The sequence below is a fragment of the Solea solea genome, chromosome 15 (genome assembly GCF_958295425.1).
Source record: "Solea solea chromosome 15, fSolSol10.1, whole genome shotgun sequence".
Taxonomy (NCBI): domain Eukaryota; kingdom Metazoa; phylum Chordata; class Actinopteri; order Pleuronectiformes; family Soleidae; genus Solea; species Solea solea.
In genome coordinates, this window is record NC_081148.1 from 3,916,650 (window position 1) to 3,935,141 (window position 18,492).

Consider the following 18,492-nt stretch of genomic DNA (forward strand, 5'->3'; position numbering starts at 1 on the left):
GCTTTACGAGGGTCAGCACTATGCTCCCATGAACAACATGAACTGAATAAAGGTCCTTTACAACAGTACACATTGTATTATCTCACTGGATAGCACAGTGCACAGTGTGTTATAAATATATGTCATACGCAACATAACTGGTATAAAACAGGTGTATGTTTGGACTGTGCATATTACATGCTGCAGTTCAATCTAAAAATAAATGGATATTTTATGAAATGAAATACACAAAATAGCAAAAAGATTCAAATCATGGCATTTTGAGGCAACCCATGGCCAAGAAGAAAGAAACTGGGCTCATAACCGGAAGGTTCCATATCAAATCGTGTGAAGTGCCAAGGCACCCAATCCCCCATTGTTCCTGGGAGCAAATAAGTGCTGGCCACTGTGGCATGTGTGTAAAAAGGATGGGTTAAATACAGAGGTTATAGATGACAGGAAGTCAGGTTTGAAATCTTAGAATCGAGTTGAATTCCATGTTTACCATGTGTACCTTTCTCAGTGCGCAGCCTCTTGAAGGAGTCAGTCTTGGAAAGGCCAGGGTCAGAGATGACCTTAGAGCCCAGTTTGACCGTCAGGTTGATGGACTGGTAGCCTTGTGGCTGCTTGCGGTCGTACAGGAGCGTGAGCAGCTGAGCCAGGGTCATCTCGGGTGGAAGGGGTTGACCTGAGACAGGGCAAACAGAAAATATCACTTTTTTTGGAGAAACCTGTCTCTGCTGTGTGTTTTGACAGCAAACAAACACCACACACACACACACACACACACACACACACACACGCGTGTTAACTTTGCTTGTGTCGTACCTGGAAGCAGCTTGTGGTAGAGGTGGAAGACAGGCACACTGATGGTTTTGGCTGATGGGTCCACACCGGATGAAGCAGTCAGCTTGTCACTCATGACACGACCCCTCCTTGAAGGAGGTCGGGGAGGGGTAGAAAGAGCCCGTTTGGATTGAGACTTCAAGCCTGATGGGAAACGTCGTCATGAAAACATGAAATTGGAATTAGACGCTAAAAATAATAGACCAATGATTCTCAAGATGTCAAAGGACATCCCACAGTAGCTCACATTTATCACCTGCCCAATGTCACAGACTGTGTATCTAGGTCAGAGGTTAATTCTGCCCAATGAGATTACACACAAAGTCAATGTGGTTTTAGCTGAAATATGATACTCAGTATTGGTCCAATAGTTGTCAGATATCGGGCCTGCAATAATGTAAAATCAGATACCATCCAAAAATCCTACATATGACATGCTTCACTATGCACAGGCTTTAAAAATGTAAATAAAACAGCATCAGCATTTTAGCCGAGTCATGTTGTGGGCTGCTTATTTCTTCTTTATGGGATACTTTTTTATAGAGTTGGGGAATTATGTCTTTAAAATGGCTTGAAATGGCTCAACTGTGTTGGTAAGAGCTCCATGTTTTAAAGGCCTAAAATGACTGGATCTGATTGAAATTGCTATCGGACATTTAAAAGTGGTATCCCGTCATTCCTAATCTGAAACAGGGATTGTTTTGGGGTTTTTTACGCTGTAACACAGTGTCTTGAAAGCCAGTCTTGGTTTATAGCTTGTTGGGTCACAGGAGCAAAGATGGAGGAGGAGGAGAAGAAGAAAGGACCTTCTGAACCTTTCTCTGTTGACTGTATATATATATATGTAGAAACAGCTTCAATCCTGCTGCAATTGCTTTTTTAAATCTTAGTAATTTATTTGTTTATTGTTTCTTTACTTACTTATTGGATGGCTGACTTTTTATTCTGTTATAATACTTGTGTGTACTTGTCTGTGTCCATGTGTTTTGTGGTTTTAAGCAGTTTCAAGGTCTGTGTGTACTATGGATGTCTTTCTCCTTTTTACTGCTACAGGGTATAAATAAAGTCACCTGAACCTATTGAGTGAGAGGTTTACAAAAGGGACACACATTTCAGATTCTAGTTATAAAAGGCTGACTAACAGCAAGACAAAGGAGCAAACATTCTTTTCAAACACAACTTTTTCACACGACTGATGGAACACTTGATCAGCCACCCAGTGTCATTAACTACCAACAGAGTTTATATTTATTCACTATTTTGCACTTTATATTCTCTTCCTGTAAATACTGTAATATATATATATATATATATATTCACTTATACCACTCTTTTTAGATTATTGTTCTTTGTTGTCCTTGTTCTTTCCAGTTGAATGTATGTTATGTTATGTTGATGTTTATGTATGTTCATGTTTTACTGCACAGCGTGTGCTAAGGATAAAACCGGAGTCAAATTCCTTGTATGTGTTCACATACTTGGCCAATAAAGCAGATTCTGATTGTGAAACTTCCGTGGGTCACACACCAATGATGCGATTGCAGTTACCCTAATGGAATGTTTGACAAGTGGCAAATTCCTTTGAGCAAAGTTCATGTGATTCTGCGGGACAAAGGCGATGGAGAACATGAGAGTGCGTAGCCTTGGCTGCGTTGCACATACACTGCATCTCGTTGTGAATGAGAGACTTCTATCTAGAAGCTATTGGTTTATTCAGCTGCTTTTGTGTTGGATGTTAAAATCATTTTTGTACTAAACTAAACCATCAACAAAGAACTGACTGTTTATTTTGAATGTCAATCAAGCTTGTGAAGCTATTGGTTTATTTAAGATTGCTGTACTGGTGCACATTTATTAAATAAATAAGCCATTCAGTACATTTTTATCTGTTTATATGTTTTTAAAAAACAGGAAATGTTTAAGTCAAGTCTGCTGTAGCCTTGCACAAAAGAATGATCCCAGAAATACCATTTGTTATGAAAATTCCGTGCTGTTTTTCAGCATTGGTATTCTAAACCTCAGATACCGGAGGTGGAAAAGCGGATCAGTGCGTCCCTACTTTTATTCTTTGTCCACATATGGACTTGTACAGCCCAATGCCTGAAATCAGACTTTGTTGTTAAAACCTGTGTAGTTTTCTCTTTTATCTGTTCAACTGACATCTGCCGTCACAATTTCACTGTTAATGACAAATAAGTGGACATTTTGTTTTATGTCCCAGCAAATGCAACTGTCACAGCATCTGTTGTTTATTTGTCAAATTAAAAAAAAAAGTTTTAATTGGGAAGCTTTGATAAACCTTGCTTTGAAATTCTTATTTTTCTTTTTTGAAAATGCTTGCTCTTGCATGCTCTTGCTTCCTCTGTGTTGAGGACCAAAACAACACTCACTGTGACTTAGGAAAATTAATGAGGGAACTATCTGTATTAATGAATGTTTCCTTCAATTGCATCGTGACTAGCCGGGATGAGTACCTGAGGCCACAACAACACTGTAGTTGTCCTGGAAGCCACTGTCTGCTTTCATCTTCTCCCTCTCCTCGTGGTTCTTCTTCTCCTTGTCCTCCTTCTGCTCATTGATCAGCTTGGCTGTAATGCTGGGTGTGTCTGTGTGGACGAACAAAACACAAAATAAATCAGTGCCAGTGATCTAATGAGTGAGATTTTATTCCAAAACCTGTTTCGTTAAAAGTGGATAATTCTTGAGGAAATTGCGGAGAATCGCGCTCTCTCTCATACACACACCCCCACACACACGCACGCACAACTCTGTGAGACTTGGATTACATCCTACTGCTCCATTTTTTATTAGCTGGTAATGCTGACTCAGCACTTTCCTCTTTTCTTTATTATTATATGATTTTTAAAAACACATCAACTCTGCTCCAAATATGCCTGGTGTCAGCACCACCTCAGGGTATTACAATCCCAAAAATGGAAAAAGTTTAAAAACAATGCATTCAGATGTACCTGCATTCACTGCTTGACAGGCTCTTATTAGTCACGACTCAACAATCTAGCTCTGTGAGATGTATTTTCCGTTTCAGTTTTACCTCTTTGTCAATCTAATTTAAAAAAAAATCCTTGCTGATTAATTCTGATGTGAAGCTGAAATACTCATTTGTACACAGATCATTTTTATTTGAAAAGTATGAAACAGGGATGAGCATTTCCAGCAAAAAGAGCATTTGAATATTCAATGGTATTAATTGTCTAATATTCTAAAGTCCAGCGCATGAGAGCAAGTCAGAGTAATTCCGGGTTCAGTGTGTTGAGCTAACAGGGGCAGCTAATGAGATGCATTCAAAGACCATGGTAAATTTCATCACTTGCTTGTGATGACAGATACACCACAAATATTATTTTTTGGATCTTTTTCATATTTCACAATTAGTCATGATATATGATATAAGTATGAATGTTGCCGGACTCTAGAGAGAGTTCCTGTGTTTGGCCATGAGAAGATGAGTCCCATTATGACTATGTAAACACTAATGTCCCTACAACATTAGTAATAGCATGGTCACTAAAACACACACACACACAAAAGCAGTAATGTATCAGGCCTTCTATCAGTTGTTCAAGGTCACAATAGCCATTAATCATGAACACAGGCCACCACACACTTATATGTAAAACTGCAGCTCACAGCATCAGAAGGCAAACAACTAATTTCAACCTAATCCCTTTTTTTATTTTTTTATCTATTTACTGATGTTTTATTTGTCCATATTAACAACTAACAAAGCTCATTTCCATGGAGCCGTCCTTTAAAAACAATGCAGAAGAAGCACCATTTTCCAGTTTAAAAGACACAATTAGAGCCAAATGCTCATCACATTTCTAATCATTCCATAACTAGGATTTAGTTGTTTAGGAGTTATAGCACAGTGTTTGAGTCGTGACCCGTTTGAATTGAGGAAAATCTACTTGTAATTCATTGCCAACACTTGCGGGTTCACATTCAATAGTGGGTTTCTGTGTGGATGTATTATTTAGATTTCTGTGCGCCCACAAGTTTATAACACTAATAGAAGTGTTTGTTTGTTTTATGAGTCCAAATCAAAAACTGAACTCCAGCAGAAAAAGTTCACTTTCAATCTTGTTTTTTTCTCTCACCAGGGCTCCCATCTTGGTGTAAGTGATTTCGACAAGTTGTTGTCATGGAGACAGCGAGTACTGTGTGGTCACAGCCCAGTTTTTATTTGTTGTATTTGCATCATGTAAAGTGATGCTGCCTTTTGCTGGACACATCTCCTATTTGCCATAATACAGTCATCTTTCAGCTCTATGTAAATGCAAGTAATCTCAGAGAGAACTAAACGTCTGCTCCTCCTTGTCCACGTGACAAGTGTTCCACTCCTCCCTCTCTAATATCCTCCTTCGATGTGACATTGTGTAACAGTGGCTATGAGGAGTTTATATTGTTCACTTTCACAGCTATCTTTGACTTCATGGACGGAATGAGAGGGAGGGCGAGTTGCCGTCACTGCTAAGCTAACTGCTAGGCTAAGATAATGTGGCGTTCCATTCAGATTTCCAACTCTGCAACTTGGAGCAACTGTCACAGTTAATAGCACTTCTGTGGTATTTATTTCACAATAAATCAGAACATACACGGTGAGGTTTAACCATAACCTGTTTGTGTGTGCAGAACACCACGTACAGCATTGTTATTAACTGGTGTTGCGTTTCCGACTTTTTAGCTGAAATGTAGAGAATTCGGGGGTCACATGGCTCCCAGTTCCAAATTCCGATGTAAATGGAACCCACCATACATGAATATAGGTGTACCACAATGAGTTACCGAGGGTGTCTCTAACCGAGATTGATGGCCGTTTGAATTAAACAAACAATTATATGTAAGTGCGGGTATATGTGTGACTGTGGTAGTAGTAGTAAATTACTCCAGCACCTGAGCATAAAACACGTCTGAGAGAATGCATGTAGTTATGTCCACAGACGCACACTCAGACGTGCCACTCGGCTAAACTGGATGCTTATCACTGCCAGTGCCTTGATGGAGACGCATTCAGTGGAAACCCAGGATGATCACTCGACCTCTCGCTCAGCTGGGGCACACACACACACACACACACACACAATCTTCCTGGAGCACTCATTAATGCTTATGCATAAAAAATACTGTCGTATACCATGAAAATGGAAAAATGATATCATAGCATGCCGCTTGTATACAGTCACAGGAGTTGCAGAAAGACGTAAACACAGCGCAATGACACAATTGACACAATTCGTGGTTGCACATGAGCTAACATGCTCAATAATATGAGAAACAATGTGTAGAAACTTACCGGACACCCGGTCCAGTACTTCAGCCAGTGTGGTGGAGATGGGCAGGTGGAGGGTGCGGTACTTGTGGCCTGCTCCATACATGGGATGTTGGATCATGTGGCTTGTGGCATTGATGCGTCCTTTGTATAACTGAGAACAATCGTTATGGGACAAAAATTAGTCAACAAAATGAATCAATTATGCATTGATTATCAAGTTAATCACCATGGTTTGATAGTTAGCTTCTTAAAAGCGAATATGTTCTGTTTTCTTTGCGTTTTGAGATAATCGTCATTTTGAGAGTGATCAACAATTCTTTGACATTTTACTGACCAAAATGACTGCAAAAAGTAGAAAACGTTAATTAATCAATAATGAAAATTAACTTTGGGTGCAGCCCACAATCAGTTAATCTGATCTGCAGATATGAATCAATATCATCTATATTATCTGATCTGAAGCAAAAAAAAACATACATACTTGTAAGCAGTGACTAACTTGTCTTATATTAGTTCCGACTGATTTCTACAGCACAGAAAATATAGCATTAACGGCAACAACAGAGCACCAACATTTCGTATTGCCGCACTGCCCCCTTGTGGCTGCGTCAGTCATTAAGGACTGGTGCAGTTTTATAATTGTGTTAACTTATAGTCAGTCAAGTATGCGAGAAAAATAATGCGATAATATGATTTCATTTGGATTTCTGAGGATGTTATTCATCATCTAGAGGTTTCTGGAAATGAGATTTATCATGTCAAAAAAAACTTGAAAGTGAAGATGAATTACATTTCCGAGTGAGGTGGACATTGTTCATGACAAACAACATCCCCATAAATGTATCAAAAAACAGAAGTTGAAGTTGGGAAATTTCTACTAAACACAAGTAAACATGAGCACATGACCCACAACAAAACAATCCACGCATCAAGAGAACTGCTCGTGAATGGGTTTAAAAGAGTCACCCACCGGACAGGGAGACTGGAGGAAGACAGTGACTTTCTCATCCTCAAGCATGAGCTGCAGGAAAAGTCGTCGAATGAAGCCTGAGATGTTTCCAGAGATCGGCACGTTGCCTCGCTGGGGTGCAGACTGGAAGAGCTCACAGAGAACCTGAAGCCAGAAAACAGAGACTGATGAACACAATTAGGTATGCACCAATATCAGGTATCGGCTCTGATGCTGCCCTTGTGTACTCATATTTTTAAAACTACACCTATAGTGCTGCACCTGACACAACTTTTTGTATCTTCAAGTGAGCTGAACAGGTGTCAAACCCAAATGTTCTACAACAAAAATAATGGAATTGTCCTCAGGGGACTGTAAATGTTTGGCAATAGTATCTAATGTAGTTTGTTCACAGTCAAAGAGAGGCGAATACTACTTATAAAACTTAAACAAAATAGTTTAGAGATTAAAATAATAAGATTAAAGTGGTATCAGCGCATCCCTAGTCACAAGGTTCTTAAATTGTAGATAAATAAGCCTACACGTGTGTCTTAACAGTAACTGAAATAGAAGTAATCTGTGGCTGTGTTCTAGATCAAAAACAATTCTGAAAATGTGTCTCAAACACAGCAAGTGGTGGTATGCGCAAAGAGACCTGTGCCATGAGCCGCTGGTTGTTCGGGTGGCAGGAGATACACTGGAGGAAGAAGGCCACCGTGGCGTTCTCCAGAGCCGTCCTCTGCTGGGTGGTCAGACCTCCAGCTTGTCCAGAAGATGCCAGAGAGAAGCGTGACCCGGAATGTTGTGGCTGGGATGAAGAGGCAGCCGCAGCAGATCCAGAGCTCAGAGGCTGACAGCCTGCGCTGGTGCCAGCACTGGCACTAGAGTGGCACAGAAGGAAAAGCAGCGCCGTCCACAGAGGGTTGACCTCGGGCCCACCTAACCAGTCTTTCATAGCGTGACTGTTGCCTACTTCTATGAGGAAGCGCAGCACCGGTGCGGCCAGCTCTGGAGCCAGAGGCGGCCGACTTTGTGAAGCAGAAGAGGAGGAGGGTGAGTGGTAGTGGTGGTGTCTACGCTCAGCCTGAGCAGCAGGCAGAGGGAGGTCAGCGCTGGCCAGGAGGCCAACACAGAACTGGGCCAAGCTGCGAACTAGGAGCGATGGTAGGCCTGAATCCAGCAGTTGCTCTATAGCTCCAGGAGACTGAGAGGCGGCAGCCAGTGTCGTCAGCTGTGACTCCGACAGATTGGTGGGGCATCTCGTCTGCTTGGAGTCGTCTGTAAGTCCTGAGGCACTGGTGTTGGCGTCGTGCTGCTTTTTGCCGTCGTCGGTCATGGAGAGGCGGCAGTGCTGGGCCTGAGAGTGGCTGGCATTAGACACCGAGACGACCCCCATCCAGGACATGAGCAGGGAGAAGTAGCTGGGGTGGATGTGACACATGGAGCACAGCAGGCTGTCCACAGCCTTTTTCAACACTATGTTACACGGCAATGACATGGACCAGTTATACAGCAGCCTGGAGGGAGGAGCAAAAAACGACAGCAATTAGTCAACAATTTGTGATGTTTACCTTTAAAAGGCTGAAGTGGACAAGTTGTGGAATCTAAGCAATAATTACTATATACTAAGCAGTAATATAATATAAGGAAGTAATAATACTAACTTACTGTACAAAAAGAACTAGTGTGCAATATTTAAGGGGGTTTTACATAAGAAGTTTGAAATCGATTTTGTATTTAAAATCCTTAAGGCTTTGAAGACCTTGTTTTTATATATATATATATATATATATATATATATATATATATATATATATATATATATATATATATTTTATTATTTTTTTTTACATTTATGATCAATGAGGTGGAGAATAGGGCTGCAACGATTAATCGATTATTAATCCATTAATAAATTAAATGCAAACTATTTTGATAAACAAATAATAGGTTTCAGTGTGTGTGTGTTTTTTTTTTGCTTCATAAAACAAAAATCATTAGAACTGAATCATTTTGATTTGTGGACAAAACAACACATTTAATCATCATCAAGTTTTTTCTAACATTGTCTGACATTGTCTGACAGATAAATCAATTATTAAATTAATTACTTGTTTGCGCTCCGGTGAATAATTAACTTTAACTTTTCTTACAAGTTCAGTAAATATTATTATCAAATGTTTCAAGTGCTTTTAAGAAAGAAAATGTAAACACAGCACAATGACGCCATGTTAAGTAAGAATTAAGCAAGTGAACTCACTCATACATTCATTAATATTCATATTTCAATAAACAATATTTAAGAGCTGCATATCATGAGTTAAAATATCATGAAATATTACCACACAGCTGCTTGTAGCTGAATAAGTCTCACCTTGAAACAGGCTGTTCCAACTCTGTGTCCCAGAGTGAGCAGGCAATACATTAGACAAGGTCGTATGGCTGCTCCAGACAATTAACCTAAGCAACAGCTCAGCTAATCCTCATGGACCAATAAAAACATTTATTGTACCCAGAAGATGATTGACTGCGTCTGCTGGAGCTCTTTGCTTCCCTCATCACACTCAGGATTTTTTTCAGAGACATCATTGAGATACATGACTGACTGTTCTTCACAAGGCTCAACATTTAATAACTGTGTGTGTGTGTGTGTGCATGTTTAAGTTATCCTCCTGTGGGGTTTAAATTATTCTCAACTTTCCATTCAGCTTTGAGTAGTAATAAAAATTGTGACGAGGAGTAACATTATAAGATTGAGGTCGACTTTCTTGTAAATTGTCCTGATTCAAATGTGAGACTGACGCTGAAAAAGGCAACTCGTTTTAGTCTCTTTGCCCATCAACTCGATTTATGCCACAAAGGATGTGTATTATTCTATATTCATGAGAGCTCAACATGATTTAACATAACATTTTAGTTCATGGACAAAAAGGATGTCCTCATTATAAAGTTGGGGAAATACTTATTGACATCTTACAGAAGAAAATTGAATTTCATGGATGAGAAATGATGATAGAATAATCCAAAAGATTTGATTAACTGATTATACTTGACAGTTGACTGTTGCCCTAATTGCCATCAAAGACCATGTTCGGACCTGGTATTAACATCTATCCCATGCTGTAATGCTGTGTTCCATTTCAATCAAAATGCGGAACCACGTTCCAGTTGAAAAGTCAGAAATGCAAACTTACCTGGGGCTAGCCATTGTTAGCAATACCAATCGATAACAATGCTCTACAAACATGTCTATTGTTCTAAATTAAAAACTGCTTTGTGAACGACAAAAGTGCTATGTATGTATTTATTATGGTGGCAGCCTTGGAATCCCATGTCAGGGTTGGGGGGGGTTGCTCCAAGTTTCCAAGATGGAAATCCAAGATCACTAGTGAGTCCTGTGTGAGGAAAGCCCCCATGACCTCAGAGATTCCTGGTTCCAACTACACAGGATTACACCCTGTGATGACCCATTTGAAATCTGATCACTTAGAACGTATTTGAAGGTGCTCTGTGACATGTGGACACAAATGCATCCTGGCCTGGACCACACTCTCTAAGAACAATATCCTCCTGTTCATTTTTTAAGAGAATTGCTATACAAGCGTATTTGTGTAATGAGTGAGGAAGTGAGATCTTAGTGTTGTGTCTGTTTGTATGCACTTACTCAAAGAGCTCTCTGTTGAGCAGTGCAGGCAGGTCATAGTCCACAGGCAGCTCATAGCTGTGCCACAGAATGGCTGCCACACAGTGGAGGTGTGAGGGTGAAGGCATGAGGAGGCCATACTCCCTCAGAGAAGCAGAGGAAGAACTGGCGCCATGTATTCCAGTGTATCCTGTGGGGCCACTCATTTTGTGTGCTGCCACCCGTGAAGAGTCATGGACCCACTGGAGGAGAGCCTGGATCCTGGAGGGTTATAATTCAGAGCACGCTTGGTTATATAACTTATTACAAGGACTAAAAAGCAGAGACGACAGCATCTAAAGTCAGAGTAAAAGATGTCAAGGAGAGTGTTGGGATACTTTTTACTGTCAGTACAGGGGTATGTCTGGAATATACCCTTGAAAGAAAACAGTTTCTCGTTCCGTTAATGAGATTAAGCTTGAGTCCAGGTAAAATCAGGGTGTTTGTGTACCTGTCTTTGGTTCCTGAGTCCTGTGTGGTGCCCAGCTGGTACAGAATGTCAATGGTGGAGTCTGAAGAGAGACCATTCAGTCGCCCAAACAGCAGAGGACTGTTCAAATCTATACAGACAGAGACAAAAGTTAAATATAGAAATTAATAGAATGTCTAATGGTGAGATAAAGTGACACACATATTTAGTAGGTAAGAAGTGGTGACAATAAATGGTCAGGCTGCAGATATTGACAAACTGACAACTCCGAGGCCAGCTGAACTGTGAATTTCTCTGTGAGATGAATAAAGTATCTATCTATCTATCTATCTATCTATCTATCTATCTATCTATCTATCTAACTCCTGTGCTCATACTTTCTCTTTCACAGTTCTATCCACTCTTCAAACTCTCACTGCTGTTTTCTCTTTCTTCATGAGATGATGCATGAGGTTAAAGTGAATGGAACCTAGTTTGTTCACATATGTAACAGGATTGTTATTGTTTGTTTAAGTTATTCAAAATGAATTCCTAGGTTTATACAGTAATCTGTATTTGGATATTTAATTTCAGGGGTCAAAATATGTTATGCTATGCATGAAAGGACTGTTTTATTTGTGTCACTTGAGCACACTCCTGTGGCAAAAGGTGGCGTGTGTTTTAGCAGTATTACTTTACAATAACCAGAAGACATTATAAATCACAAACAGTAACGTAACGTTTGTGATTCTGAAATGTGTGATTTCTGCATATTCTCCTGTCAGAGGCTGTGAGGTTGCTTCCTAACACGTGCATCTGTGGCGCTGCCATGTGACCTGCCGGAAGAAGTCGTGTAGTTTGTAACTGTGGACAAATGGTGTCTGTATGGCTCTTCTATATCTTGTGTGTCCAATGTGTAGAGGCTGGAGCTGTATTAATGTGTCACCACCACAGACCACTATTTATTATTTGTGGTTCTCAGCACAATGCCAACATTTGTGTAGATTGAGAGCAAAATGCTGCTGCAGTGTGCAACTTACTGGCAGGGTCCGTGCCAGAGGCAGCACAGTTCCTCAGCAGAATGTCGATGAGTTTTAATCCAATGCGAGTCGACTGCAAGCCGATCTTCACCAGCACGGCTTCGATGTTGGGCGAGTGCATGCCACAGTAAGGTGACATGAGCAGTGCAGCGCAGGTCTGCAGCAGGTTGGCGGTGGGCGCTGCAGCACTGGCCATCATGGCCTCCAGGTCACTGACATGCGTCAGGCAATGGTGCAGAAGACGCAGCCATCCGATGCTACACGGGCAGAAGTAAAAAAAAGGAAGTAAGAGGTGAAAACAATACCAACATGTCATACAAATGGTTAGAATTTCAATCTGGGATCAGCCGGTGGTACCTGGTTTTAGAGACCTGGTCTTCAGAGGGCAGGAAGGGGTTGTTGACCGTTGCAGAGGAGGTGTTACCAAATGCTGTGAGTCCCAAGAGTTTAATCTGAGACAGACCCAATGTGCTGGCATCCCGAGGCCGGTGCAACCTCAGGCAAACTGCCGAGGCGACCTCTGCCTTCACCAGCTGGATCTTTATGTATGTCAGGCCACTGGTGATGACTGGTGTGGAGAGTGGCAGCATGTTGACCCCGTCAGCACTGATTTCCACAGAGACAGACGACGGGCAGGCTGGTTGGTAGAAAGGGAGACAGTAAAAATTACATCTCTAAATACAAACGTGTTCCGATTATTGACTGTGACAGCTATGGTTGGGACCTTACACCCAGTTCCTACATAGCAGTTCCCTGTATGATCACTTTATGATGTATATCTCTACTAGAATGAATCACAAGTTTGGTGTATGAACTTCCTCCAACTAGTTCTCTTTGGAACTCTGCGCAAGATTGCAGCTCCACTGCTTTGTGAGCAACACAACCACTGGTGATGGAGGTGAGCTCAGAGTGAAATGTGGTGGAACTCGGGTGTCGTGGCTGATAAACAATCACATTACATCTTAGTGTCTGCTCCCAATAAAGCAAACATGATCATTTTCAACATTTTAACTACTTATGTGTTTTTACATTTACTTGGTGCATCCATCCATCCATCTAAAACTTTCCCTGATTCACCTAAACTCCTTTCCTGTCTCAAACTGTGCTGCTTACACCAAGCAGTAGTGTGTATATACTGGTTACTCACTGGCTAGAGAGGCAAGGTGTGGCTGAATGTGGAGCTCCTTCAGCAGCACAGCAGCAGGAAGGTGAATGGTGAGGTCACACCAGGCTTCCTCTGGCAGGAAGATGTAGGACCAGGCTGCTGAGCGGGCGCGACGGTGGGGGGGAGTGGCCTGGAGGAGGACCTCTGCTGGCTGTGCAGTGGGGCTACTGGATGTGATGGTGCCTATTGAAGGGATGGACACATTAAGAAACACTTCATGTCATTTATTACTGTAGGATGAAATAGACTAAGCTAGAGGTAAGTTAAAGCACCTAGAGGAGCAAAGTTGTGGAGTCCCTCAGCATTGTCTGGCTCGGAGGTCATCACTCTGGCTTTGAGGTTGCCATCTGCTGCTTTCCCAGGGCCTGAATCCAAGAACTTCATGATAGTGGACACCATGCTGCGTGCTGTGTTCACAATAGCCCGGGTGCTGGTCACCATGTTGTTGCAGATCAACTGCACACCCCCTGGTTTGGGACAAAGAAGTTGAAGTATGTTAAAATGTAAGCTTTCTAAGAGTGAGATGAGACGTGTCATGTCACCGCTGAAACATTCACATGACATGTTTTCCATTCAGGAACCAGAGAGTAGCTGTTATTGTCAGGAAAAAATGGAAGTTAACAGAGCTTTATTAAAGCTGCAGTAAGTAGGATTGCTAGACAAATTGCAGCATGAGTAATGGTCAGTTCCATTTGCAGTTGGAACCTGGAAATTTCCGAGGTCATGTGACATTGCTAGAATTAGAATTCCAAAATGTCACCATACAAACACTGCTACTTTGACTGTTAACAGCACTTATGTTGCATTTTGTTCCACATTAAATCAGTCATACACATAGCACAGTGATTCCTCTACATTCATTTAGGAGTGAGTATTTATTTATTTTATTTTTGACTTTACATTCAGCCTTTAAAAAGCCATTTTAAGCCATTCAATAAATAGGTTGTAAAAGTAAAATCTGCAGTCAAGTGTCATTTGTTTACGCCGCTACAGAAAGAAGCACAATGACATACTGTGTATGAACCTACCCATGTCGTGGAAGGCCTTGAGAGCCTCACTGGTGTCCAACACTCGGAGGATGAACCACAAAAGAGGCTCCGACAGCTGACATGTGGAAAGAGACCCCTACAAAACAATGTAGATTTAGATTGGGATTATTTATGTTTTGGGGGAGCAAGGCACATGCATTAACATGAGAGTTTGATGCTCACCTGTCGACCCATGTATCCACAGGCCATGTACGTGAGGATGGGCTGTAACATGACCTGGACGGAGGTGGCCCTCTTGCTGAGGGTGGTGAGGATGGTGAAGAGGCCATCACCTACGGAGATGGCATCCAGGCCCCCATGAAAGTTCTCATGTTTGGTCAGGTGGAGACCGCTGGCTCCTGGAGAACAGAGAGCTCTGTCAGCTGAGAGCACAAGTCATTTAACGCAAACACTCATGCCCCAAATATTTAGGGTTCAAGCACTGACCGGTGCTCAGGCTCTCTTGTTTAGCCAGATAGGATTTTTATTATTCTTAGGATGAAATCTAAACATTCCATGAGTGAAAACAAAACTAGGTCCAGGTCTAGGGATGAGCCAATACGATACTCAGTATCAGTCCGATACTGGTTGATACTGGTCAAAATCACTTGGAAAGTCTTGTTGTGGGCTGCTTATTTCATTTTGCGTTGCCATATTTCTACACCTGCACAAGCAGCTATGTGTTTTGCAATTGAAGTTGACAAACAAAAAAGAACAGTTCTCCCAAAATGAATAAATATATATAAAACAACAGAGGAGGAGGAGGAAGCAGCAGTGTTGTAGGAAAAAAGTTAACATTCTTTCTGGTAAATGAGGGCCACCATAGTTCCCTGACACACTTTGGAAATAGATGGTTTAGTGGAGAAATCCTCAATTTTTCACACTGCATTCTCACCATTAAAGGCGGGAATTGCGAGACACAATGTTGCATTTTCATGATCATATATTGCGCCATATTCAAACAACAGCTCTAGTGAGTGTGAGCACTTCTCGTGGACTGAAATGTTGATATTTTTTGTGCAAGCCATTAAAGTTTAATGTTTATTTGTAACATCGTAAAAAAAATAATAATATGCTAAAATCAAAAGCGATATATCTCCATGCAGAATATCTCAATATTTTCACTGAATCAATATTTCCCGCATCTCTACAGTGGACCTTTGACAGCTGAATTATGACAATAATTTGTAATCTGACTTGGTTTTTGAAGTCATAGTGTGAAGCCATCGATAGATCACTTGGTAAGTAGCTCTTCAGGGATGGGACACACTCTTCACCAGGGTCAGGTGGTGAGGTTGTGACACAGACTTGGTAAATATTGTTGTGCATTTTTAAGTAGCTATACAGAAATCCTGGTCCTTTTGTAGTGAGTATAAGGCGTATACCTGCGTAGCACATAGACTACACCACTGCGTTGTGAGTTCAAACCTCAAATTATGCAAAATGCTCATACTAGTCAAGTTGGAGTTGTGATTGTGCACACATGATAAATGTAAATTCAAATTCATTTCCTTTTAGTGCCGTCTGTAAAGATAAGCAGTTGTGTAGCTTCATCCTCAGAAAACAATGAGCTGAAAATTAAACTTCTGAGCTAAAACTCTGCACAGAAAGTGACTTTGTCTTACCTATGATCATGGCCATGGCACTGCTGTTGCACTGGCCCAGTGCTGATAAGATTTGGCTCATTATCTGCTGATTGGCTAGCACCAGGTCAGCCACACCGGCAGGAGGACCCTGACTGGACGAGGACCCACCACTCGCACTTTCTTTGCTACCGCACACCTTCTCCTCGTCAGACACGCTGCTGTCAGCTGCACTACTACAGGCGGGCGGCAGCCGCCCGCTGAACTCTCTGTCTCCGGACAGAGGCAGCTGCACCAGCACGTTGACTAGCTTGAGGAGGTCGAACATCAGTTGGTCTCGTGTTGTCTCACCACAGACAGCCTTGGCATCGCCGGGACGAATGACGTGGGCGAACAGGCCACCGAAACAAGCGCGGGCGCCGACGGAGCTGTCGGAGCCGCTGCGGGACACCACCTTATCAGAGCAGGTGATGTAGTGATGAACCAAGAAGGTGATGGACTCGATGACAGAGGAGATGGTGGCCACTGACACCACCTCGAAGTTTTGCTCCAGAGTAAACTCCAGCAGCTTCACCTGGGCATCCAGAGGACCCTGGCCTGACTGGAACGGACCCCTGAGGATTCAAAATGAACGGTTAGTTTCCGAGGATTTATTATTCTATCTATTTTTAAGTGCTGTGCCAAGCACAGCCTTCCCTGACACCCACCCTGAGATTATTATATGGAGGCTCACTATTGGTGAAAACACGACTGCCAGCAGGAACACAAGGAAAAACATGTTAACAAAGGGGCCACTTAACATGCCTTGTGTTAACATGTTAACACAAGGGGCCACTTAACAAAGGGGTCACCCAATAAAATCTATGCCAGCTTGAGCCTAATATAATCTTAAAATATTTTTATTGATTTATCTCACAGTAAGACAGCCCTTTCTGACAAGGACGAGGAGATGAGAGGCATTTTGAGAGAGAGGAAGAATCCAAAAGGATTAAAGAATGAGGTTGAGAATAAAGAAGAATGAAGTTGTGTGTGGGGAAAGTGAGCGACATTCAAACTTCAGAGATGGATAGATAACATGGCAAATGTTCATTCTTTCATTAATTGTCTACAGTTTTATCCTCCACATGAGTCTATCACAGGGCCAACATACAGAGACGGACAACCACTCACTCTCACATTCACACCTGTAGCGTTCAATTTAACTCTGCATGTTTTCAGACTGTGGGAGGAAACCGGAGAACCTGGAGAAAACCCACACACGCAAACTCAAAACAATGGCCCTTGGTCCCAGGTCTTTTTACATGTCAAACACAGAGTCAAAAAAAACTTGCCTTTTGTTAACTGACTTAATATGTTTTCCTTGTTTCCATTATAACAGCTATGTTTCCAATAACAGAGTACCTCATACAACCACACTTCATTAAACCCTTGAAGTGCCAGTCCTGATTATTTTCAAAATGGTTAAATATGCTTATACATGGCAAACAACATCACACATGATCCCGCAGTAGTTAAAACGTACCTCTCAGTGGACAGGATGTGCATAAGTTTGAGCAAGAACTCGCTGAACATTTGTGGACAGGTGGAGGACAGGTGGACCTGCAGGCGGCTCAGGAACTCATGCATGGCCTGGGTGGCAGTGGGTCCCACCTGAGAAGTGTGTTGGCTCGTGCCGTTGGTACTGCTACCGGAGAGGAAGCGGACCAGGACGTGAACCAGGGTGGAATCAGAGACCATCTGCTGAGCTGTGCTTTCCTGAGAGCTCATCCCGTTACTGGAGGCTGGAAGTTTAAACACAAAACTCATCAGAGCCAAAAAACAAAAGCATTTAAGCAAATTATACATACAGACACCAATGTCCCAACACCAATGTGTGACTTCTTCTAATTTCCCATCTTGTGTTTCTTTAAGTGATGGTATTACACATTGGAAATCACCTTACAGAGACATAAAATTGTTCTTGACATTGGTCATCCATCACTCTTGTCCTTGTCTGGACATGTAGTAATGAAATTTTGAGAAAAGGCACTGGATGTTTAATTCAGGGAAGCTTTCATCTAATGAAAAATGAACTGAACCATGAGCAGTTAGGTAGCAAAATCTGAATTTTAAACAACCACCAAAAAATAAGGTCACTCTGGACGTGTCAGCCCTAATTTCTTGAGGCACAATTCATGATGGATTTAAGATCTTTTATTCTTGTAATATACCATCCAATAAATCTATTCTTTAACTTCAATTCATGGCAGCTATGATATGATTAATAAACATTATATTTCATACTGAGGGACACAGACTGATCCTCCTCCTGATTAGATATGGAAAACAAGGCTCATGCATGGAGGAGAAAGTGTTTCTCTGAGAGGAAAAGGAGGACTGAAGTGTACCACAACATTTTATTGACCAAACAACTACTCGATAATCGAGAAAATAATGGACAGATTTATCGATAAAGAAAATGATCGTTATTTGCAGCCCTACTCACAATTATTTTCTCAATTCATCTGTTAGTTGCTTG

The 18,492-nt window shown here is 41.6% G+C and overlaps 1 protein-coding gene across 8 annotated transcripts in view; it reads right to left on the bottom strand.

Annotated features, from left to right (window-relative positions):
• Positions 1-18,492, bottom strand: part of birc6 (baculoviral IAP repeat containing 6) — a 118,425-nt gene that overhangs the window by 59,722 nt on the left and 40,211 nt on the right. For 7 of the 8 annotated variants that reach the window (XM_058651723.1, XM_058651722.1, XM_058651727.1 and 4 more), the window contains 16 exons: positions 17,497-17,755; positions 16,017-16,588; positions 14,575-14,750; positions 14,392-14,488; positions 13,636-13,830; positions 13,346-13,546; positions 12,556-12,835; positions 12,199-12,455; positions 11,201-11,309; positions 10,732-10,971; positions 7,723-8,584; positions 7,089-7,232; positions 6,140-6,269; positions 3,300-3,431; positions 808-969; positions 494-667 (listed from right to left, as the gene is read on the bottom strand). In XM_058651723.1, coding sequence (XP_058507706.1) covers positions 494-667; positions 808-969; positions 3,300-3,431; positions 6,140-6,269; positions 7,089-7,232; positions 7,723-8,584; positions 10,732-10,971; positions 11,201-11,309; positions 12,199-12,455; positions 12,556-12,835; positions 13,346-13,546; positions 13,636-13,830; positions 14,392-14,488; positions 14,575-14,750; positions 16,017-16,588; positions 17,497-17,755 — 3,990 coding nt within the window. The remainder of the gene's footprint in view (positions 1-493; positions 668-807; positions 970-3,299; positions 3,432-6,139; positions 6,270-7,088; positions 7,233-7,722; positions 8,585-10,731; positions 10,972-11,200; positions 11,310-12,198; positions 12,456-12,555; positions 12,836-13,345; positions 13,547-13,635; positions 13,831-14,391; positions 14,489-14,574; positions 14,751-16,016; positions 16,589-17,496; positions 17,756-18,492) is intronic. The other variant, XM_058651724.1, reaches the window with a different exon arrangement.